The following is a 25,459-nucleotide window of genomic DNA, read 5'->3' as shown; positions in this document are numbered from 1 at the left end:
GGACTTCCATGCACCAGGCAGCTTCCTCCTTATTTCTAGCTGTGCCTGTAGAGTACAGGGACCCCATGGTTTCCAGTGGCCCCAGAGTGAGCTTTTCTCTGCATATGTGTTCTTCTTAGGGAAGGATTGTTGCCTTGCTTAGGTGAGGAGCATAGGGGGCCACCCAGAGGGTGTGGTGAAGATGCAGTCATCACCAGCTACCTTCCCACTCCGGCTTGTGGCAAAAGAGGCAGGTGAGGGCAGTGTAACTTCACACGCGGACAGGCGGCAGGAAAGCTGGAGTGGGAAGGGGGTGTGCAAGGAGCACTCAGGGAGGGTGCATTTTCCTACAAAGAAACTCTGCAGCCCAATTCCTGAGTCTACTCTGTCAGCTTTATTCCTGTCTAGAACCTTCTTTCCTTAAAGAGCCAGCATCTGGCTTCCCCTTGGCAAGCAGCTTTCCTCACACTGCCTAAAGACATCACAGTCCATACCCTCCAGCCTGCTTGGGCTTCTCCAGGGGCACCCATGTCCCATCTGGATGTGAAAGGAGCTTCTGGGGCTGAGGGTCCAAATTGCCCAGGCGGGGACTCAGGTGTCTTCTGGCCCTCCACGAGGGAGCTGTTCCTGGGAAAGGGACCCAGTTCTCTACCTACTCGGCAGGTAGAGAGCTGGGAGAGCACCTCCGCAGGTGACTCCAGCCCCACGTCCAAGGGCAGATCTACTCGTCTCACCCAGGCAAGATCAACCATTTGTGCTGTGAGCCCAGCCCACTTTCCTACTCAGACCAGGGAGTCATTTTTGGTCCATGGTTTTCGTGAACTTTCAAAATCAGATGTGCCCTCTTTCCCGCCAAGAAAGGCCAGTGAGAGGCATACCAAAGGATGGGTTCCGAAATATTGCCAACTCTGACAGCAACAGGCACAGGATAGAGGGATGTATAACCTTGTGTTAGACAAGCCACTAGTCAGCATGGGAAGGAGGTCTGGCAACTGCTACCAAGGCCCTGAATAACCTCACAGGGGCCCCAGGGCAGCCTGGGCAGATGAATGAGAAGAACGGTAGGGCTAGAGCTCCTCTAACACACCAGCACAGCAATGGAGGGGCCAAGAAGACCCTGCAGGCAAGATTCCTCCTGGCCCAGGCTCCCTCCATGGGGCAGGGCAAGCTCTGATCCCCACATACTCTCTCATGAGTTGTTGAGAGAAATTTTCCTTAGAGCCCAATAAGGACCAGAAGAAGGAAGGAGAAAGTGAGATGATGACTGGCAGGAAAGGATGTAAACCGGGGCCACTGCCTCTTCTTGAACACTGAGAATCTTTTAGAAACTTGGTGCTTTTACTGGATAATTCCATCACCTGCAAAAATCTACTTTCTCTCCAACGTTACCTCTGGCTCTAACTGTCCTATTCACCCAAAGTTCCCCCTTCTAACAATTTTAAGTGAGCTATATATTTCTGCATTTTTACATTTATACCTTTGTTGTGAGGCCATATATATATATACACACACATATACATAATTTATATTATTGATTGATTCTTTTAGAGAGAGAGAGAGAGGAAAAAACATCAATTTGTTGTTCTTATTTATGCATTCATTGATTGATTCTTGCATGTGCCCTGACAGGGGATCGAACCCATAACTTTGGTGTATCAGGATGATGCTCAAACCAACTGAGCTACCCTGCCAGGGCCAAGGCTTTATATTTTTACAAACCAAATTTTACTTCATTTCTTTGCTTAATCATCCACTGCCCAAGATTCCACAAAGAGAGAAAATTCTGGTAGATTGAGAACCAGAAAGCCTAACTCCCACCTGGCATCCCCTTGAATGAGGTGGGGGTGGGCAGGTAGGGCATATTGTTCCTACACGCACTGTTCTTTCCATGCCTCAGTTTCTCTGTGAAGTAGGAAGTCTGGCTTAGCAGACTATATGGTGAGACCAAGTGAGATCATGTCTGCCTTAGTCCACTCGGGCTACTAAAACAAATACCACAGACTGGGTAGCGTATAAACAACAAAAATTTCTTTCTCACCGTCTAGAAGCAGAAGTCCAAGAGTGAGGACCAGCATGGCTGCGTTGTCTGGTGCAGGACCGCTTCCAGGTTCACAGCTGCTGCCTTCCTGCTGGGTCCTCACAGGGCAGAAGGGGCAAGAGAGCTCTGTGAAATCTCTTTTCTAAGAGCATTAATCCCGTTCTTAAAGCTTCTCTCTCATGAAGTAATCACCTCCCAAAGGCCCCACCTCCCGACTCCATTGGGCATAAGGAGTCCAGCATGTGAGTTCGGGGGGGAAACAGATGTTCAGACCGCAGCAATGTCTGAGGGCCCCTAGGCTTCTGGGGAGAGCGCCGTCTGGATGGAGTGCGTACTGTGCACGGGCCCTCGGTCTGGGAGCCTGCACCCAGCTCTCTCTCTCAGAACAAAAGGAACTTTGCTTCTGCCTTACCGTGTCCTCCTTGTTCATTTCCATTTAAAAATTGGTCCTTTTGCAATTCTGGTGTTCTGTCCTCTCTCATTCTGAGCTCATGTATGCTACCCCTTCATCCAGATTTCTGCTTCTCACTGTAGTATAATTTTAAGGCTCATCTTAATGCATCCATGGAGTTCGATTGTGCTCACACGGCATAAACCATGCTACTAATGTCTAAAACTGTCACTTGCCCTTTTCTGTGACCAGTGCCACCTATTATTGGGCTTCACAAGATCTGAGCCCAGTTTTTCATCATTTCCTCTCTTTCCCTGTCTCTAGGCCTTGTCATTCCTCATATTATTTATTTCAAGAAATCTTTGCCTGTATGCTATTTGGCTATTGCTTTGCTGTAGCCTAAAGTTAAACAACAACCCACAAATATTATATTGAGCTTCCAGCATACCAGGCCGTGTGCTTGGTGCCAGGCACATAATGGTGACTACAAGCAGGCTGGTGAGCCCTAGAGTTGGGTTTTAAGAACAGATTCCCCTGACTCTGTCCACTCTTGGATCTTGTAGAGTCCCCAGGTCACCAGCTCATTCATCCCTAGAAAACCTGCTATTCAGCCTGCTACTCCTATTCCTATTTAACAAGAAGCAATGAATAAATACACTAACCAATTGTGTATCAACTTCTAAAATTAAATACCATTCAGAAGAAGGGAGAGAAGGAAGTAAATGTATATTGTGTCTACGAAGAATCATACATTTTCCCTTCATTGTCTCACTCAATCTATAAGACAAGTAAAATGGCCTTTAGGGAACTGAAGTTCAGAGAAAAAAACTAAGCAATGTGTCCAAAATCAAAGAGCCAGTTTTTGTTGTTGTTGTTTGGGGGGATTTTAATGCAGGCTTAGGTGATTCAAAAGCCACGCTTTTTAACTACACCCCCATTGAAACGACAAATGTGAACAAGCTGAGATGTCACCATGTACTCAGTGGCTCCTCAGCAAGTATGAGCAAATCAGAGACACAGTGAAAGCAAGCCATTCTCAAGTAGCAACTCTATGGAAATGAATAATAGTCAGTTCCTATATCCCTCCACCTCCTCTGAGGCCCCTTATATCTCCACCTACCTCTCATTTGCCCATTCTGTCTTTGGCCCATATGTTCCCCTGGATTGGTCTGCACCTGCTGGATTTCCTTTCCAAATCTGAAGGGACAAGTACTTTAAGGAGAGGGGACAGTCACCCAATAAGTGGGCTCAGGAAAGTGAAACAATAGCTTAATAAGCATGCACACGCATACGCACATGCACTTGCAATGGAAGACTTTCAAGTTGCAGAGACAAAATTAGATTGCTGGATTCCTTGAAGGCAGAAACTGTTTCATATGCATTTTTTGTGCCATAAGAGGCATTCAATGAAAGTTTAATGCATGCATGAGTGAATGAATGAGAATTACAGAACTGGAGAACAAGGAAAAGAGAGTCAGAATATTAATGTAAGAAAACAACATTAAGATCATTGATCCTTCATCACCACAGAAATCTCTACACATTCCTGCTTTCTGCAGTGAGAGACTCCCCAGCTCTGTTGGGATTGCTCCTTTACACTGAACTGAACAGTCCCTCTGTAATTTCCACTCACTAGCACCACTCTTCCATCTTTTCTTTGTATAGCTATTGAGCACCTCAATGATGATATTAAAACATCTTTACGGGGCTTATGGTGTCCTGCAGGAAATGCTGATAAACAGAAGTTACAGAATAGAGCAAGGGATGGGGTATCTCAGGGAGAGCAGTGGGGGAAGAGGCACCTGTTTGAGAGAAGATGGTCAGGAAGGTGCCGGTTAAACTGAGCCCTGGAATTTAAACAGGAACCAGAGAAGAGCATTTCAGGCAGAGAGAAGAGCAAAGGCCCTGAGGCAGGGGTGAGCTCAGTTTTTTGGGGGAACTGAGAGCAGTGAGTGAAGAGGAGGTGTGGGCAGGGCCAGAGCACGCAGGCCCTTCGGGACCTGTAAGGGGTGTGGATTTACTCTGACTGCCCTCAGAAACCACATGGAGCAGAGGCGTTAAGTGGGGCGTTACATAACCTGAGTATGGTTTTGAACCAGTGTGCTGACTGCTGGTGAAGAACGGACAGTGTGGTGATGGAGGAGCAGCTAAAGCCTGCAGGTGACAGCAGTAGACATGGAGAGAGGTGGGCAGAGTCGTGACTTTATCTGATGGTGAAGTGGATGAGAGGGTAAGGAAGGAGAACAAGGAAAGCTCTGGATAGTCTTTCAGCAGGACTAGCGCTTACCATCTTTATGTTCCTCCAGATCCAACACAGTAGCACCTGCAGCACCAGGTGCTTTGTAAAAGTCCCCGGAATGAGAGCAGAACAAAGCTAGCCTCCACAGATGCATGCCCTGGTGGCCCCCTCCACTCAAATCCTGCATCTTAGTGGTGCCCTGCAGGCTCCCACACACCCCCTAGAGGGCAGTGCACTCCCCACACTGAGAACCATGGCTTTAGGCTAAGATACGACTTCAGCCTCTAATTTAATTTTCCTTGAAACCTTTTTATTCCAACTCTTAAAAAGCCAGTGTCTCCCACTATCAATGGAATCCCCTCAACCCAGGAACTCAGCATATACATGTCACATTCAAATGAGTAGGAAAGGGAAGGAGCAGGAAGGGAGGCTGCAAGGGGATGGCAGGGAACGAGTCAGCCCACCCCAGCCGAAGGCTTCAGCCCTGAGTCAGGAGCTGCACCCTGCGTGGGGCAGAGCTCCTGCCTTTCAGCATCCTGATTGGTGAGTGGGCATCACTCTGATTATTATTTATTATGTGGAATGCCCACAGGGTACCTGCTGGAGCAATGCACGCAGACAGGCATAAGTGGGCTTCATCGTGGGCCTCCACCTGCTCTTGTACCCAGGGATTTGCATATTGTTGCAACACTGTGACAGGTTTCTTTCTTGCCTGGTGCTTGAGAGCTTAAAAGTCACTATGAATAATAAAAAATAATTATATGACTTGCATAAAGCCTTGTGTGGGAAGGGTAGTATTAGCTATTACATTTAATTATTTAATGTGGAAAATTATCCACACTGTTTAAAGAAGCCCGGTGGGAAAGTGCAGTGGTTCCATCTCTATTCTTGCCACTGGGAAAGAGACAAGACCACACCAAATCTGGGAGGGGAAGAGGGATCCCCAAAGCTGCAGAACTGTGATACCTGACCCACCAGAACTGAGGCACTGCCAGTGCTCCTGCTGCTGCTGCAGGGGAGGGGGACCTTCCAGTCCTAGGAACAATCACAGCCACCAGCAGGCACTGCACGCTTCATGCATGGACTCAGTAATCCTCACAGGTCTTCTGAGGGTGTGCACTGGGTCACTCCCTTCTCATAGGAAGGAAGCAGAGGTTAGGGTAACGTGCCTGCACAACTCAAGGCTCCTCTGGAAGTGAAAGCAGCTGCTCATTTCGTTCACATTTTGTTCACTAAAGTGGGTTCAGGTTGCAGCCATCTTTGTCACAGTTGGGTCATACCCACCCCTTTGTTAAGTAGGGTCAGTTTGCTAGGTCAGAAAGAGCATGGAGATGATAGGATGAGACCTGCCAGGTCTGGCTTTGGAATGCTCTCCCAGAGTCTAGGTCAGCCGGACTGGAAGGAGAGAATTCGAGACAGGCAAACCTCAGAGGGCTGCCGGGTCAAGCTTGCTCGCTGCTCCTGCTGTCCTCCCACTCCCAGGGCCGCCTGGTCTCTGCCTTCCCTGCCTCTTCACAGTGCTCATGCTGTTCACTTGAACGTAAAGTTGCCTGTGTACCTGCAGTGCGTCTGCTGGCCTTGCCCTGCCCCAGGGATATATCCCTGCAGCACCCTCTCCTGGAGGCGTCCTTCGCAGAAAGCAGCTCGCGGCCTGCATTAGTGTGGAACAGCTGCAGTCCACTTGGATGCAAACTGAGGCAGAGAATGAACCTGCTGAGGTTCCCAAAGAAGCTTAGTTACTAGCTACCAGTTAGGGGGAGACCAACGGTACCAGGTCTGACCAATGTCTGCATGCACACACTGCACACAACCAGGCACTTCGTGAGCACTCATTGTGTGTTGGTGAGATCAATGAACAAGGACCTTTGAAACTTTCCTGGGGAGGGAAAAGCTTAATTCCAAAGAAAATTGAAACAGTTGGTGTCCAGCTCAAAGTGCACATTCCTCTAACATAATTTCAAGAACAGCCCCTGTCACCACCACCACCTGGGGCCCCCTCATGGGGGCAAGAACCCAGTCCCTGACTGCACCCCTGCCTGCTCCTGCCCTTTGTCCCCGCTGTCCCAGGCTGGCTGTGCAGTGCGAGCCCTCGGGCATTTCTGAATGAGCACATCATAGGGTGGAAGCTAACAGAGGAAGGCAGAGATCCTCGCTGCCTCCCAGGCGGCCAGGGCCCAGGAGCAGCTGTGTGCACAGTTATGCCTTCTCCATAAGACACCACTAATTTCCATGATTACTGTTATGCCTAAATGGCATCCTAATGTAATACAATTTACATTATCTCTGCTTGGTGTCAGTTACCATTACGTTCCAAGATATTCCATGGGACTCACTCTTCACAAACACACTGAGACATCGCCACTGCACCTCTCCCAGCTGCATGCAGCTCCTCTCCCCGGTCCAGTCAACTCCACCAATCTCTCAGCCACAACCTGGAACCCAGGAAAGATCAGTGTGTCCAGGACCTGGGCCCTGCCTCCCCACCCACCACCAACAGCCTCTGCTCAACTTCCTGCCCCAAATGCTTGCTCACTCAGGGGTTGGTGGGCTCTGCCTTCTTTCAGAAATCCCCTCCCCTGGGTTAAGTACAAGACATTCCCCCCCCCCCTCACCCTGGTGGCCTTGACCCCTTCCACTAGCTTCATGGATTCCTGCTGCTCTCCTGTCTGAGCTGCAGAGTCACTTCAGAGGCCCTGGGCCTACTCTGGGCGCTCCCCAGCCTGCCGACCTCTCCTCCCCTCTCCTGAGCCCCCTCCTCTCTCTCTCCTCCCTACCTCCCTCCCCCTCTCTACTTCTGCCCACTTTCCACCACCTGTGTGGCTGGCCTTTCTCTGTTCCTCCTTCTCCTCTCCTGCCTTCTCCCCGAGGGACCTTTCCCATCAGTACCCCTTTCATGTGGTTTCTGTAATTCCTTCGCTTCCCTGCCATCCCCACCCCTTGGCAGTTAGCTTCCCCCTCTCTGACAGTCTTCCTCCCATCAGTTTTCCCCATTCCTGCTCTCTGTCTCAGTTCCAGCAGCTCCACTTCTAATTTCATCTCAGGTCTCCCACTTCGACACTCTGAGACCCCACGTGTCCCTGGAAGGGAACAGTCTTTGAGGAGAGACCCCCCCAGACAGACTAGAAGTCCAGAGACCGATTCCCTATCAGGGGTCAGATCACCTCTGTGCTCCTTCACTTCACCTTCTCTCCGCTGGATCCGTTGGAGGTAGACATGAACCATAGGCAGGAAGGAATAGAGAGGAGAAAGAAACGACTAATGGCAGCGAAATAACTTTCACCTCAAAATTGCTAAGAATGCACAACACAGCCCCAGGTGGGCAGATTTTTTTATGGATCCCTTCTAAACACCCACTCGTTCTAAAGCTTGTGTTGCCTCTGAGAAGATCACAGTGGCGAACTCTGCCCTGGGCAGGGAAGAAGCTAAGAATCCAGAATTCAAGGGCGAAGGCATGTGCCTACCACCTCTCCCACAGCAGCCCTGCTCCCCGGGATCAGCACTGGGAAGTGCCCACTTGGCAGCCCCCTCCTCTCTTCACAGCCCTCCAGGCAGAGGAGCTGAAGTTGGGTCTTTCCAGGTAGGAATAGTGTTTCTAAGAACATGGCAGTCAACTATCTAGATGAACGTGAGCCTCAAATACTTACCCACAACAACTTGCATACTGTCACTCATCTCAAAATAATAGCCAGATTTTAGAGTCTCAAGACAGTCCCACTGCTCAGCAGTAACTCAAGGTGAGCTCAGGATTCCGGAAACTTAGACCTCTTCCCTCCTCCTTCCACAGACACCCAGGTTCTGCCTTCCCCTCTGTTCAGTCCCACCTCAAAATTAAACCTGTGAATCCTACTTAACAGAGCACCTCTGGAAAATCATGACAGTAGCTAGAGCTTGTTTGGAGCTTACTTCAACCAGGCACAGGTCTCAGTGCATTACAGATATTCTCATCTAATCCTCACCATAACCCATGGTTATCCCACTTTATAGGTGGGGAAACTGAGGCGTGGAGAGGTTATGTTATTTGCTCAAGGTTACCCAGCTAATAAGTGCCAGAGCTGGGATTTGAACCCAGGCACCCTACCCCCAGAGATCATGCTCTTAACCACCATGGTGCCTCTTTCAACTTGGAATAGCTCCCATGATGGAGATGCGTCGGGACACAGATAATCCAAAAGAGAGGAAAATCCAAAATTCCTGTGCATGTGAAATGCATCACCTGGCACTTCTGCAACCATTTTTCCTTCTTAATCATGATTTGCTGAAGCTGGTGTCGATTAGGTCTGCAGTATCTCAGCCCACATCAGCCTGTGAGTGGAGGGCCAGTGGCACCCGGGAGAGTGGGTTATTCCTGGGGTATAAGCATACTGCAAGGGTGCTGCTCAGCCTGGGGTAGGAGAGCACAAGACCCTCCTGAGGATGGCCAGGGGAGAGGCCCATCTTCTTGACTCTGGGGTTTAGGGATTGCGAGGGAAAGGCTTCCAGCCCTGAAAGCACCATCCCTTCTGGACGATCAGGCCTGCGTGGCTCCGAGGAGTTGGACGTGAAGAGGTTTGGTTTACCACTCCAGAGAGAGCCAGAAAAACCCTTTCCCTAACCCTGACATCTTCCCTACCATTTGAGACCCATCACCAAGGACAGAAGGAGTGACAGGTATAAGAGAAAAAAACAACACCTATGATTTTTTTCCGTCCCACTTCTTCCATTATACCCCCGAAACCCACATTACCAGTGGTTTCCAGCAAATAAAGAGGTGGGCAAAAACAGACGTGTGTTGGGGGATGGGGGGATGGAGAATGGGAAAGAGAGGATAAGAGGACACTAAGCTCTTACACTCCGAGAGTTCAGGGAAGAAGAATTCTCCCAGGCCTGCCTGCTTAGGGGTTTGGCCAGGTGTCTCCTTTGGACAGCCTGTTGACCTAATGGGGCTATGGGCTCTGTTTCTGGGAGTGGGGGGTGGAATGGGTGGGAGGAAGGGGCCACTGAAAGAGTGGGAAGAGGAGGCTGACCTGAAAGCTGGATCTGAAACTGTCTTCATGGTCGAGTTGGGAAGGTTGATGGGCCGTGGGACAGAGGGGCGGAAAGGCGGGTGGGTGGGGCAGGGTTAAAAGCTGCCTCTTAAAGGGATCCTGTCACCAACCCCCACAAACATGCTTCCTCTCCCCTACATTCTGGCAACATGCAAATCTCCTCAGGGCAAGGTCCCCAGGAACCCTTGGCAACAAGGGCACTGGCTAGTTTCTGCAGCCAGGCACTGGGCCCACCAAGTAGCTTGCCACAGACCAGAGAAGTCAACCAAAAGCCTCCAGAAGGACAGCCTGTTGAGGGCAAGGGCGAGGCATGGGGCATTAATCTCCATAGAGCCCAGCCAACCCAATGGCAGGTGGCCATGAGGGATGGAAGTGGGCCTCAGTCAAGGAGTTGTTGACTGTGTTGTGTTTCCTTCCATCTGCATGTGCACACAGAAACTCGGAGAAGGGGTAACAAGTGACACACAACCAGGAGGCTGACAGGGTCCCTTGAGGTCTCGGCCCCTGCCCCGGTGCGCCCAGCTGATTAACCTGTGTGTGTTAACCTCGCCTGTGCCTGTTCTCTGCTCTCTTCCTTTCCCTTTCTCCTCTCAGGGGTGCTGCAGACCGAGCCCAACTTACCTATTTTGTTTCAGGTCTCTGGTGGATGAAAGACTCCAACTCACTCTCCTTTCTTGAGCCCTGAGCCTTCCACCTTCCTACCTCTCCTCCTGCCCCCACACCCAAATCATGTTTTGTTACCACATTTTCTAGGCTAGATGCTGAACATCCTGGACTCTGCTCTCGTTCCTGTTTCTCTCCTTTCTCTTCCTCAACACCCATCCCCTTCCCTTCTGAATTAGCTCTACCACAAAGATGGTGTCCCTATCTAGATATATTGCCCCAATGTTTTCCAAAGTCTAATTTTAAAACATGTGCATATTTATAGTTCATTTGGGGCCTTCACTCTTTACCTTCTTCCCTTCAAAATCAGCCCTCTCCTTTTGCCCTGAGAATATCTGAGAACCTGGGAGGCAATTGGTTGTTTCCTGCTCATAACATCTGATTTAAACAGGAGAGAGGTTCCTCTATGCCTCAAAGGATCTAGTATGTTCAGAAAAATATTCTGGGAAGCCAATAAGAAAGCCATGTATTCGGGCTGACCCTCACCTGACCCATGCCCCGGCCAACCTCTGCTTCCCCAATCTGGCTGTGCAAAGTCTCTGCACTGGCACTTCTGTTTTCTTTTGGCAGAAATGCCTGGGAACCGAGAGGCCCCTTTCCCTGTGACCTGACCTCCCACACTAAGAATAACAGCCCTAGGACAGCGTGTCTTGTGATCCCTCTGGAAAGAGGGCATGGCTGGGAAGTGGGGAAGTTAAGGGAGCTGGATAGAGCCAGGAGGAAATGGAAGAACACAGACTCTTGGCTCTTGTGAGTAAAAAATAAAAAGGGAGAGTTGGCAGCCTTCTAGAGAGCTGGGGAGAGACCTGGGAAACTCTCAGAGGAACTCTAGTGCTCTCATACCCACTCACCGATCTCTACAATTCCGTCTCCTAGAAGCCCCAACTGGTGGCTCGGAGAATAGGAAGATTCTGGTCCTGCGGAGCAAATGTGCTCCTGTTCTAATTTGTCCCCTTGCAGACATTTCCTTAAAAACTGAAGAAGCAAATGTCCTTTTTTAAAGAAGACAAATGTCTTTAGCACTAGATCCTTTCCACTCCACCCATGAGAAATGTGGCCGTCCTGTTCCTAGGGCTTCCTAAACTGTGAGCAGATATCCCATGTGGTCACAGCACTGCTCTCTAAATCCCACATCTCGCAGACAGGCTCATGACCCACCCAGGACTCCTGGGATCCTCTGGGAACCTGGGACAGCCTATCCATTGGTTGTCCAAGTACCTCAAAAAAGTCTTTCAAGAACAGTCATCTCTTCCCTTTTCTAAATATGGGGGAAAGCAAAAAAAAACAATCCATTTGTACAGGATAAGGATGCTGTCCTTTCCCTTCTGTGCCTGAGTCTCTCCTCCATGGCACTCCTTCCTAAGAAGCCTGTCCCTTCCATCCCTTCTACCAGACTGCCCCTGTCAGGTCCAGTTCTCAAGAGAGGCTTTGGTAGCTTCATTCACTTTGGTGGCATTTGCATTTCAGTGGGACCCTGTATCAGAATGACAATGCTGAGAAAAGAGCCTGGGGCAGGTGTTGCTTGGGACACCCCTAGGAGCATTGTCTAGGGCCATATCCTGCAATACCAAACTATGGGATCCACCCAGACTCTGTCTCCTTTCAGTCAGGAAAGCCTTTGCCCGGACAGAGCTGCCCCTGAAAATACTGGGCTCAGTCTAGAGCTCATTCTATCTGCATAAAGTCCAGCTTTTTATAGACATTGTTGTAGTGATGTGGTCCCCTTGTCACTGCTGAGCTTTATGTGAGTCACCTCTGAGCCCAGATGACCTGGCCACCCTTCTGGGCCACACTGGTTGCTTCTTTTTAGTTCCCAGATCATCCACAGGACCACAGCCCATTCTCCTCCAAGGGATCATCCAGCTGTGCTCCCTCCCTCCCTCTAGACAGGCCCTTCTGAGGAAGAGAACTGGGGACATAGGAGATGCTGAATGTGGACCGAAAAGGGCCCAGCCATGTCCCTGCCCATTGCAGCTTATACTTCCCACACCCCACACCCACCCCCGCCCTGCTGGGCAGTAGGAAGGGCTCCTGTGCAGGAGGGTGGTGAAGAGGGATGGATCTGGAGGAAGGGGAGCCGTGAGGCCATGGCAGGCAGGCAGGAGGATTGGACTAGTTGCCTCCTGGCCACCTCCTGCTCCCCTGGGCTCACGGAGAGGGTGTTTGCAACTCCAGCAGCAACACTGAGGTGCCCAGACGGTGATTCTGATGGTGATTGTTGCTCTGTTCTTGTCTGTCTAATATTCCTTTTTAATCCCCATCCTGCCTGCCCCTCCCTTATGTAGGGTTACTTTAGTGATCCCTGGAATGTTTTTGACTTCCTCATCGTAATTGGCAGCATAATTGACGTCATTCTCAGTGAAACTAATGTGAGTATGACTCTGCCCTCCCCAGGAAACCTCCTCCTTCCTCTTCCTCTGCCGCCTCTGTTTCCCCCTCACTCTCTTCTCTCTCTCTACCTCCTTTTATTTATTTATTTTAATTTCCTGTTTTTACCCCGCTCCAGTCATGCTTTTTATTGAACCTGCCGTCGTCCTGTGAGGGGAAAAAAAGTGGGAGCCTCTCCTCCTTTTTTTCCACTAGTCCCAGCTGGGCCCTCTGAGCCGGGGCCCAGGAGCTGGGGGCCGAGTGGAGGGAGCAGGCGGTGGGTGGCCGCCGGCTCCCCTCCCAGGCGGCCGGAGCCCAGCGGAACCTTTGAACTAACCCAGCTTTTGCCAGGCCTCTCCACCCTGCGAGACCAGGGTACCCAGGTTTGAGCCACCGGGACTGTAGAGTGGTAAGAGAGTCTTGAATATGCCCACGTAACCTCTTTCTTTTCTCATTTTTTTCTCTTCTCTCCTTTCTTTCATGCTTTTTTGTTTGTTTTTTTCATTTCCCTCTTCCTTTTTGTTTTGTTTTTCTCCTTTGTTGTTGGTTTGTTTTTTTTTCTCTCCTCTCTCCCCTTTCCTCGGCTTCTCTGCCCCATGCAGCACTATTTCTGTGATGCATGGAATACGTTTGACGCCTTGATTGTTGTGGGTAGCATTGTTGATATAGCAATCACCGAGGTAAACGTAAGTACATGGCGTCTGGACCTGATGTCCGTGCCTGCTCTAACACTCATCGTCTCGCCCCGGTTTATTGTTTTCCTTCATTCTTTCTCCTCCCCGCCTCCTTATTTTCATTTACTTGTTTTTATTTGTTTGTTTAAATTGATTTAAATGATTTTTTTCTTGTTGCTTTATTTTGGAAGTTTTCTTTTTTTAACCCTGGAACGAGTTAGGCCTCCCTTTCCTTTAAGTTTTGACTGCTGCATCTTTCTCTCTCCCTTTACTACCAGCCCGGCATGACTCACACTGTATAGGAGGATGCAGCTTTGGGGAGCACGGAGTGAGAAAACCAAGGGACATCTGCAACTTCTGGGCAGCTGCTGGGGCGGGGACCCAAACCTCTTTTCACTGCACCTCACCCCTAGACCTCTGCCTCTCCCCCTCTTGCCTTTCCACCCACAGCATCTTGGAAAGGAGCTCTCTCCAAGCGGGACACTGGAGTTAAGGCTCGGTCTTTGCCTGCTTTGTCAGCCCAAGGCGCAGCCCATCACGCTCACACCGAAAGGGCTCTGTCCGATTTACCATCAGCAGCCCATAGAGGCGACCCAGCCCCTCCAGGCCCGTTTGGGAGAGAAGAAGAGAGCCAGTCATGTTCAGAGCCCTGCTTGCACCCCTCTTCTCTGGAGTGGCCAAAGAGCCAGGTGGCTGGGTGACCCGCCGAGAGAGAGCTCTTCTGAGGTCTTTGCTCACTCTTTTAGGGGCAGTGGCACCTCCCTCCCACATGAACCAGCCCAGAGAACTGACTCTTGCACCCACCTGGCTCTCCCACTCCCATCCCCCCACACCCTGCCCTGGCTCCCTGGCCTCAGACAGAACCCCAGGCCCTGTGCTCCGAGGCCTCCTGCCGCCTCCCCACGAGAGTTGCCTCCTCCTATACAGTTCCTACCAGTTCCTGCACACGTCTTTTTGTTACCTGGCATGTTTAAACCTTCTCTCTTTATCTATAGGCAAGCCCTCTGCAGTTAGTCTTTAACATGTGTTAATTTTTTGTCATAATTTTTCCTTAATTAAGAGACTTGGTAATGTTTGCACAAACCTTTGATGCACTGACCCCTGAGTAACAGCACGGAGCAGACGCTGTACAGTTTTGATCAGAGATGTTTGAAACCACCCTTCCAACCGCCACCATCTCCCCACTGTGTCCCACCATCCCCTCTCCACTCCATATTTTGTTCCCCATCCGTTGAACTGACAAGTTATTCTATCTGCCTGATTCCCCTGATTAAAAGCCCCTGTCTGGCCCCGTCCCAGCAGGTGGACATTGAAGGAGGCTGTCACGCTTCCCATGCCCTCCCTCAGCCTTTGCACCCTCCCTGCTCAACCCGGAGCTCCAGATTCGGTTGCCCGTCTGCCTCCCAGAACCCCCAAGTTGTCTTTGTCTCATGGCGGTGGTGGTGGTGGTGGCGGTGGTAGTGTGTGTGTGTGTGTGTGTGTGTGTGTACTCTTGCCCTTGACAAATAATAATGGCATATTATTTTTAAAAAGTCAGTCTTCCTACACATGCTCCGTGCCTCTTCCCCTCACACCCTGCCCCACCATTCCTGAGCACACTCCCAGTTTTCAGGCTGGCCAGCCCTAGTTGTATCTCAGGTGCTGTTCAGGGCCATGAGCTGTATGTGTGAATGTCAAGGCCAGAGCGTTTGCACTTGGAGCTGGTGCTGTGCGGTGCTCTGGACTGAGGGCAAACTCAAGGAGAGGAACAGGGAAGAGAGAACAGCAGCAGGCCCTGCCTTCTGAGGATATAGTTTTTTAGACAGCAGTGCAGGTCCTTGTGAAACCTGTGCCAGGGACTTGGAGCCTGAGAAACAGCAGGAAAAGGCAGGCAGGTGGCAGCCAGCTGCTCCTCTGGTGCAGAGACGACCCGTTGCCACCCGGGGTCCTCTGGGGTTCTCCCTGTTGGCAAGGCCACTTCGACACTCTACCTGCCATTTCCCCCTAAACTGTTGGTGTTTTTAAAAGAAAGACAAAGACAAAGCAAAAGAAACTTTTTAGGGTATAACATTTCTACAGAAGAAGTAGCCATGTTGGGGGTAGAGAGGGAGGGTGCGGGACAGGAAAGGAGCATGACACCACCATGAAGACCCTTCCATTTGCACGTCGCTTTCTGTTGATGAGTCACCCCTGCATTTGCCTCATGTAACTATGTAACTGAACTACCTTGTGAGTTTGCCAGGCAAGAGTTATCATCCCCAAGTTGCTGACGCTAAAGAAGCTGGGGGAGAGACTAATGCCTCTCTGTGCTGCACAGCTGGAGTCCAGGCCTCCCCACGTGCACACTTACCCCTGGGCCTGGGCCAGAGTTCCCCTCTCCCCAGTCCATGTACCCTGTGATAAACACATGCATCTCACATGTCCCTCTTCTTTATTTCCACCAGCCAGGATTTGTTCAGCCCTTACATTCTGTAATTTATATTTAAAATAACCATACTTTTTTTATATTCTAAACAAAAAATGATTTATCAGCCCCCCTTGGAGTTGTGATGCACCCTTAACCAGCCTCCCTTACCCCATGTTGAAATGCCTTCAGTCCTCTCAATTGAGGTGAAAAGTCACACTGAAGGGTTGTCTGGAGATTAAATGGGACAACGTGTGTGATGGAGGGCAAGAGGAGGTGTCTGGAGACCCAACACTTATTTCCCTCCCACACAATGAATGGCTTGTGAACCAGAAGAACAAATGTCACATTCCCCAGGCAGAAAGGCGGTGTGAGAGAGGGAGGACTGGACGTGATGGCAGAGCTGGCAAGTGGCTGAGCCTCGCTGCTGCTTCCTCTTGGAAAAGAAGACTTAGTTTCCTCCTCTGTCAAAGGTGTAGAATGGTATTTACAGCACTGTGTCCTGAAGCTCAAATAAGAGCATCTATTTTAAAACTCTGTGTAAACTGTAAAGGGCTATGGAATGGAAGAGACTGTTGCACCCAAGCAGATGACATTTTTTCCCAAATCTCTGCTGGAATAGCTAGGAGGGCCTAGCCTCTAGCCAATTATATTTAATTATAACTTATTACCCACAGACACTGTTAGAGAGCCCTTGTTTCCCAGATATGATCAGACTCTTGGAGATCGGTACACGTGTGGCCAGATCAAAGCAAGCGCAGCTCACTGCCCACAACCCAATCCTCAACAGGGCTGTTCCACAAGCACAGTCCTGGCGTAACCCTGCACTCAGAGAGCAATCAGTATCGTGGATGACAGAATATACGAGCAACAGTGCTTAGTCTCAGAGGCAGGTCCCTCTGCCCAGATGGTTCTGCCTCAGGCCACTGGCAGCTCATGGGTCTGGACACTCCCTGGCGCAAGGAAGTTTACAGCTCCAGGAGGTTTCCCCTGGGGGCTGCTCCAGGCCTTCCCAGAATTTTCTAGTCTTACCATCATCACAAAATACTCATTCCTAGACATATGTTCTATTTGGCAGGAATCTACACTCAGCCTCAGAGGAATCCATAAGGCTTTTCACCTGTAGCTCATCATCTTTGACTTAAACCTACAGAAATCAACTGTCATTTCCCTCACCTAACTGCCATATTCATCCTAACCACCCTCCAAATAGCCCTCACATTTAAGCTCATCTCCCCATAAATGCCTTCTCTTTCCTCCTTGCTGTTACCAAGCTACAGCACCTCTCCCTCGGGGAAAAGAGTTTCCCCACGATCCCTGGAGCCAGCATTCATTCATTCTACCATATTTATCGTCTCACCTTCGGTGTGTCACATACCATTTTAGACACCTGGAATACATCAGTTCACAAAACAAAAGCCTCATCCCCATGAGCTAGCATTCGAGGGCTGGGATAATCAGCCAGTGAGCAATTCAATGAGTACAGAAAATAAGGAAATCATAGTCTGTCTAAAGCTGGTAAGTGCTTTGGAAAAGGAATAGTGTCGAGGAAGGGGATCAGAGGTGCTCAGGAAAGTGCTATTTCAAATAAGACTGAAGTGAGGAGTTACCCATGCAGATGCCTGGGAGGGGAGCTTCTGGGGCCAGAGAAGCAGCTGCTGTGACTGGCGCAGAATGAGCGGGGGAGAAGGAGAGGAAGGGATCAGAGAGGGGACCAGTTTGGCTTTCATGATGAGGAAGAAGGGGAGACACTGATGCCTCTGAGAAGAAGGGTCCCCTGATCTGACTGACTTTTCCAGAGGCCGGCTTTGCTGTCTGTAGGAGTCAGGGTGGACACACAACACCAGGTGAAGGTGAAGGTGGTAACCCGGGTGGGAGAGGATGCTGGCCTGCAGCAAAGCAGCAGTAACAGCAGTGGTGAAAATGGTCAGATTCTCAGTCTGATGTGAAAATAGAATGAGCAGTGTGTCCCGACAGACTGGATGTGGGAGTGGGAGAAAGAGGCGTCCAGGATGGCTGTGAGGTTTGGGCCTAAGCAGGGGGAGAGTGGAGCTGGTATGAACCGGGAAAGACAGAAGGCGGGGCAGGTTGCATGAGGAGCTCAGCTGGGATGCACCTATTTCTCTTCCCAGTGGGGATGGCAGGTAGACAGTTGGACTCACGCTCTGAGGTTGGGGCATGGAGTCGTCAGCATATAGATAGAATTCAAAGCCGTGACAGTGGTGAAGAGCTCCAAGGGAAGGAAGAAAGGCAGGAGAGGGACAGGACTGGGGGGGCTCGGCCTCCAGCATGAGGAAGGCGGGGCCCTTTGTGCTCAGAGCCAGTCTGCGGTGCACTTTCTGTTCGCCCTGGGGGTGCCTCTGGACCACTGCAGAGGTAACTGGAGGACAGTCAGGACTCCCCACCTTGGACAGCTGTGCTGGATTCTGCTCCCCTGACCTTCTCCTTCCTGAGGCATTGCCTTGTCTCAGTCGGAGGCTTCCCTTCCTCTGTGTCCCCTGGGAGGGCAAAGTGCAGCATCATGTCACTCTAAGGAAGCCCTCTGGTCTTCCTTTATTTCTTGGGTCTGTAATATTTTCCAGAAGGAAAACCCAGGGACATAACCCCTGTGATTGTTAATGGAAGTTCCTGGAGCATCAGAGACTGCTCCCTAATGTCTCAAATTGGAATCAATTTGGGGGCCTAGTCAACACCTTTCCCAGCACTATCATTCTGTATTTTAAAGTCTACTGCACAGTGGAGAATTCTGAGAGGCCTGGATATTTGCATTACAGATACAGAAAAATACTCCCGAATTGCAAATTGAAGCCTGTGTTCTGTTTCCAATTCTGGCACTATTCAGCCATGTGAATTAGAGCAATTGACCCCATTCTCTGGGCCTCAACTTCCTTGAATGTAAATGGGGGTGGGGACAGTGGAAATGTTCTCAAGGGCCTTTGCCACTCTAGCACTCCTAGAATGGGGCATTTTCTGGTTGTGTGAGGTAAATTTTCACTTCCTCCCCCTAACCATGCCAGATTCCAGATCTAAGGCCGAGTCCTTTCATAAGGCTCCCAGGGCTACATGGGAATCTGCTCCCTTGGCTTTGGGATAGTTCAGTAGAAATTCTCGCAAGAGAAGGCCCTGGAGGGACCTTCAGAGACTGAGGAATGGGACAGAGATTGTGTGAGGCCTGGAGAGCTCATAGGGAAGGTTCAGAGAGAGGAAAAGCTGGAGGATTTACATAGGAGCCAAAGTGCTAGTCCACAGAAGTGACCAGAGCAGGAAAATAAAGTAACAGTGGTCCTGGCTGTGGTCTTAGCTGATTAGAGTAAGGTAGGGGAGGGAGAAGAAAGGGGAGGAGCGGAAGAGGAAAGTGATGCTGCTCTTTGATGAGCATGCGCCAGGCATCCCACACACAGATTAACTCCTCCAGGTGCTTGTTTGCAGGAGGAAACCAAGGCTTACACAGGATGAACAGTTTGCCTGTAGCTAATGGGTGGCAAGACGGGGATTCAAATCCATTTCTGTGGGAGAACTGAGTCTTGCATTTCCACAGAGCCTGTTGGCCAACTCCCTGGGCCAAGCTGGCGGGGCATGGCATCTCTGAAAGGCCCCTGCCACTCACGTCCTCAGTGCACTCCCAGCATCGTGGCCCGGGGCAGAGAGGCTTAACCTAACTTCTCTGTGCCTGCTCATGCTGCCAGTGCCGAAGCAAGGGAGCCCAGGCTGCCCCAGGGATGCTCTGATAGTGCATGCCCGGGCTCAGGCACCTAATTAATGGGACTCATAAGTAAAAAGCAAAGCAAGTGTAAAGCAGGCCCACCTGACACCTGGAACCTGAGAAGAAAATGAGAGGAGGGACAAGACAGGGATGGAGCTTGGCTCCAGGGAGTGTCCAGCAGTGAGCACACCAAGGCCCCTGGGTGCTGGCACCAAAGCCTCCCTACCCCAGCTCCTGAAGCCAGTGGCACCTCTCTACCACAGACCCACAGGCACAACTTCTAACTAACTACCTGTCCCTTCCCGGCTCCCATGAAAATAATGAAGCAAGTTTGGCTCCTGCTCTGGCTTCGGGGCCTGGAGTGACGGGAAAAACAGCGGTTCTGAGTCACAGAGAGTTTGCTGCACACCTACCCCTCGGGGTTGAGTCAGAGAGCTCAGCCCGAAAGCACCAACCCTCCCTCCACATTTCAGCCCACAGGGCCTACATGGGCCTCAGCCTGGCTCTCGATCTGCCTTTTCCTGTCCCCGCCAGAGCAGAGAACGGGCCAGGATGGCACAAGAAAGGCAGGGCTGGATGCCACCCCCCAGAGCTTGAGGAGGGGTAAAAGCAGAAAGTGGATTCATCCAAAACTATTAGAGTGAACTGAACTTTGGAGCTATCTAGCCCCAAGTCCATCCACTGACTGCAGGAGCACACACTGAACCCTGCTGGGTAGCAGCCGAGGATATCAGTTTTACAGACAAGGACACTGGGGCAGAGGCAGGGCACAACATGCTCATTCTCACGGGGGTTTTTTATTTGTTTGTTTTTTAAATTATATCTTTATTGTTTTCAGAGGTAGAGAGAGAGAGAGAGAAACATCAATGATGAAAGAGTTGTCATTGATTGGCCGCCTGCTGCACACCCTCAACTGGGGACTGAGCCCAAAATCCTGGCATGTTCCCTGACCGAGAATCGAACCACAATCTCCTGGATCATAGATCGATCTTCAACCACTGAACCATTCTCGGCCGGGCCATTCTCACAGTTTTTTAACACAAAGCCAAGCCAAAACCTGGCCCCTGACTCTCTGAGCCCCTACATGTTAGTGCAGGGGGCTCAGATATTCACATTGTCAGACATTGTCTAAATGACAATGGTCAGTGTAGCCTGGGCTGGTTCTACGGTAAATTAAGGCAAGATTGGTGGTGTCAGACCAAGCTGGGCGGGGCAGACTTGACCCCCTGCACCTCCCTACACCTCCATTTCCTTTTGCTGAATCCCTCCTCTGCTGCTGATGGAGCTCCCTTCTAGCTTCTTTACTTCCATCCCCACAACAAAACTAATGCCATCAAGGTGTCTTGTTTCCAATACACTAATTCATACTAAGATGGTAGTGACTCAGTAAGCTACCCTTCCAAAAAGTAATGTTACCTTTAAAGAGGAAAGGGTAGTGCTCACCCTAAGGATTGAATGTCTAGTGTGTTTAATGTAAGACTTTCAGGAACAAAACCCCCAAATGAGGAAGCTATTTCCCAGCCTCACCCTCTAGCCTTTTTACACTGGCAGTTTTCTCCTCTGCTTGGAAATAAAGTTGGCCTTCGAGAGATGCAGCAGAGCCCCACTCATTCCTAACAGGCAGACAGCACATGACCATCAGCAGGCAGTCCAACTGGACACGGAAGAGCCATTTGAAAAGCCCACTGCCCTCCAAAAAGTGAGGCTTGCTATGTGGGCAGCGGACAAGGGAGCACTGTGAGGCCCACGTGGTGGGACAGACAGGCCTGATGAGCAGCCCCATAGGAGCAGGTTTCCCCAAAGCTGTTGCCTTGAGATGTGCCCTGCAGACTTGACCTGAAAGGTTCATGGAAACCTGTTTGTTTTTTATGGGCATCCTGATTTAGGTTCTTAACTCAGCTGTTACATCATCTGACAGTTATAGCCTGTGAGGTCTCCCCTGCCCTCTGCCTTCTAACCAAGACCCCTTCACTTTCGTTTTCCTCTGGTTTTCTTTCCTCCTTTATTCTCATCTTCCTATCCATCTACAGCCCTCTCTTTTCACCTAAAATAGAAGAGTGGAAGGAAGCCGTCACAGCACAGTCTCGGGCCAGACAGCCATCTGGGTCTAGCCGGTGTCTGTTACTTTAGTTCTCACAGGCTGGAAATACAGCTCTTGCTGTTGTATTTGCCAGAAACTTCTAAAGCAAAGGAGCCTAGCATATTCCAAGAGCAAGCAGAGAGTAAGAGAGCTACACCTCAGGCAGACTCAGAAATGCCCACAAGTGCCCCCCAAAGCATCACCACTTCTGTTAACACCCATTTACTCTTTGTGTCTATGCCCCACCTTAAGAATCGTCTGCTTCGCTTGTTTCCTCTTTGAGTCTCTGTCTTTCTCTGTCTTAACTCTTGTTCTCTGTCCTTCTGGGGTGTCTCTCTCTTTCTCTCTTCCTACCCCGCCTCCCCATGGAATTCTTTCATGTTGTTAGCACTGCTGACAGCTGATTTCATCCATTTATTCTTTATGGGTTTCTTTTGTTTGCATAACTAGACACCAACTATCCTTCCCAAGGGAAGAGAAAACTGCCCTGGCAATTGGGCGATCAGTCTTGTGCAGCATGTGTATCTGGCAGGCAACAGCACCTGGGGAGACATCAGGCTGCAGGTGAATAACACAGTGACTCCTGCAGCTCAAGCTGCTTCCATCCACATGAGCCGGCCACCAGGCAGCTAATACTACAGGCTGATCACTGTCCAGGCTCCGCAGTGTAGCCCGTGAAGACAGGAGGGGCAAGGGAGAGCCAGGAACTGTCAGCACCCTGCGCTCTACCTCCCGCCAGTTCCCTTGGGGCCAAAGTTCCCCTTAAGGCACGTTCTGAAGGGGCATTTCATCTGGGCGCCTGTAGCCACAAAGATTCAAGAGGGCTCATCTCCTTCTGGCTAGACTTCTTCCTTAGAGAAACAGGTGCCAGCCAGGGAATTTTCAACATGGTGGACATGGGGGGAAGGGGTGTTGCTCTGTCCACTCTCCGCCTCATCATCTTTGGGTTTGTCTTCATTCGTTCCCTGCCCTTTTCTGTCCAGTGTTTTTGCCTCCCTCATAACTCCCCCGTCTTCCTCTTCTTACCACTCCTCCTCCACAGATCCATTTACAACTCTCCATGAGTTCAGACCAAAATGGAAATTTCAGCTGCCCATCTTTCCTTCATTCACCCTTGTATCTAAAAGCCACTGAGATCTACCCTCAGCTTCTGTATATCCCGGTTGACTTAAACATTGGTTATTTAAACATTGCATCTCCCTTAGCAAGGAAGCTCTTAGTTCAACTTTAGAAGCTGACGGTGTAAAACATATTTTACCTTGGCCTCCTGAAAATGCTTTTCTCTGTGGCCACCTCTGCTGGCTCTAAGATTCAGTGTCTTCTGATTCTTTTACTGCTATAGGCCGCTCTGGTTCCCAGGTGTGCGTTTCTCCTGGCTGAAAGGAGGTAAGAGGATAGTGAGGATCCCACTTGCTGGCTCCTGGCCATGAAGGTGGTGTCCGATGTTTCTAGAAGCCCCTGTCCTCTCTGTGTGTAGCAGGCTGGTAATTGACCTCCCACGTAGATTCATTGGGATGTCACCAACAAAGCCACAGCCGCTCAGCCTCCCACCACACTAGGTGCTCTCACTACTGAACTCACCGTCCTGTCTTGCAGATAAGATGAGAGTAGAGATCAAAAGCAGAGAAGCAGAGCTTGGGGTGGGATGGGTGGAGGCAGTGCCAGCAGGAACCCAACCTGCAGGTGCTTTGGAATGGAACTGATAGCACATCCACTCCCTAAGTTTTAGACAAAAGATTAAAAAACAAAAAGCAAGGCTCTTCCGCAAGGTCGCCAGTAAGAGACGCACATACTCCCATGACATTGCCTTTGACTCCCTTTCAGAGGGATGAGGAATCTCAGTGGCCACGATGTTGTAGCCGTAGCCTCAACAGCAGCCATTGGAATGGGGCAGCCCGTCTGTGGACCCTGTTCCTGACTCAGCCAAGAGCCAGCCTTCCCTGGAGGGAGTCGGAGGGAGTCTATACCTTTCACAGTCAACATGTCCAGGAGGGTGCAACAGTGGCTTATGAGCTCTTTAAAATCTCTCTAACCACCTGATCTCAAGAGAATATTCTGGAAGACAACTTGGTTGGATACTCCAGCCTAGATATCTACTACCCAGGCCCAAAACCCGTAGTCATCTTCACTTCCCAGCTGTGCAAAAAGGAGGAAGAGCAGAAAGGAGAAAGCGCCTTTCTATATGGTTAAGAGCTATTTTCAACAACTTGTAATTCTCCAGAAAGACAAGGTAATATTAACTAGGAAAGACATTCCACTGATTGTCACATTCTTGGGAAATCCCTCCATCTAGGGGAAGCCTCTCTCTGCCAGCCTCCTGTGTTCCCCGAGTCTCCCTGAGCACCCTCTGGGTGGTCTAGAGATAGTGCGCAGTGAACAGGAGCAGTGAGTACAATCCAGAAACCAAGACTCATCCACTGAGGCAGCACATCTGATTTGATTCTGAACTTCACTCAGAGACCCTGTCTTACTAGCTGCCGGGTGCCACTCCTATCATCCTCGCCAGTTATACCAAACCAAGCTAATCTGCATAAGTATATTGCAGTAAGTTAATTGGCTTCTCCTCTCTATTTGCCCTTAGCTTGAACAGATTAAGTTAATTGACCCAGTATCTTTAACCCTTTGACAGTTACTGGATCATAGAAAACAAAGTTAAAAAAATTGGTTGCTCAGAAATTTACTCCACACCTACCATTAGTGGATTCAGCACAGTATTATAGCTCAGCCGGAGTGTGTGGGGTAGGTAAGCAACCCTGTTGGCTCCTGGGGCAGGGGAGAGCAGGCAGGGTCTCCAGGCTCATGGGGCATAAGTCTTCAGGGAGTCCTACCACTCCTCTTTCCCAGGAGACCATGGGTAAAGAAACTGCTAACTCGGGGAACTGGAGGCAAATATGGAAAAGGGTCAGAGATGGATGATTCTAAGCTACCAGCTAATTCTGAGCTTAGCTCAGAAAGTAGAACTGATGCCTGCAGTTTTCCAAGACAAACTAGGGATTCACAGAGAGTGGCCAACAACACAAACATGTCTCTGGGCTAAAAGTGCAGGTGCCAAGTCCAGCTAGTCCAGTCTCCCCTTCTAGCTCACCCAGGGGTTCCAATTGCAGCTGCGCAAGGGGACTGAAGACTGGAGCAACTACACCAGGTCATCTAGGAATGTCCTTTGGGGGCTGGCCGTGTGTCCATGAGCCATAGGTTCAAGAGCCAGTACTATGTGTTAGGCTTCTTCCTATTGGTTCCACTTAGAAATCATTCCATGATTGTTTTCTGGTTTTATTATGAGTGGTTAGTCATTTTGAGATGATGGATTTTGTAAACATAGCTCCTTACATAGAACAGGCTTGTGTGAGAGGCTGACAGGCAGTGCTGCCCCAACAATCAAAAGTGCCCTCTGACCCAAGTGCCCATCAGTAGATGAGTGGATAAAATAGCTGTGGTACATTTACACAGTGGAATACTACTCGGCCATAAAAAAGAATGATCTCTTACCCTTTGGGACAGCATGGATGGACCTGAAAAGCATTATACTAAGTGAAATAAGCCAGTCAGAGAAAGGGAAGTACCATATGATCTCACTCATATGTGGAATCTAACGAGCAAAATGAACTAATAAGCAAAATAGCGACAATCAGATAGATATCGAGCAGGCTGACAGCTGCTGGGGCAGAGTGGGGGAGTGTTGGGGACTAGGTTTCGGGGGTGTGGAGGGACTGAGCAAAAAAGAAAAGAAGAAGAAGGAGACAGAATCGCCCTCTGAAAAGCATGGCTTAAAGCCCGGGAAAAAGTTTAATCTGCGAGTCTCCCAATTCTCCCAGAGAGGATCTGGAGCAGTCATTACCCAGTCTGGGGACCCAACACAAGATCCCAGAGACCTGTCCTCCCTCTCACTGCTGCCCTCACAGGCCCTCCTGTCTGCTTCTT

General features: G+C 50.1%; 1 protein-coding gene across 8 annotated transcripts in view; it reads left to right on the top strand.

Annotated features, from left to right (window-relative positions):
* Positions 1-25,459, top strand: part of CACNA1C (calcium voltage-gated channel subunit alpha1 C) — a 590,073-nt gene that overhangs the window by 519,249 nt on the left and 45,365 nt on the right. For 7 of the 8 annotated variants that reach the window (XM_081130588.1, XM_081130587.1, XM_081130585.1 and 4 more), the window contains one exon: positions 13,304-13,387. In XM_081130588.1, coding sequence (XP_080986714.1) covers positions 13,304-13,387 — 84 coding nt within the window. Of the gene's footprint in view, positions 1-12,619; positions 12,704-13,303; positions 13,388-25,459 lie in introns of all 8 variants that reach the window. The other variant, XM_081130589.1, reaches the window with a different exon arrangement.

Source organism: Miniopterus schreibersii (genome assembly GCF_964146895.1).
Source record: "Miniopterus schreibersii genome assembly, chromosome: 2".
Lineage (NCBI taxonomy): Eukaryota > Metazoa > Chordata > Mammalia > Chiroptera > Miniopteridae > Miniopterus > Miniopterus schreibersii.
Note: the sequence above shows the minus strand (reverse complement) of the source record. Positions and strands in the feature narration are given on the sequence as shown.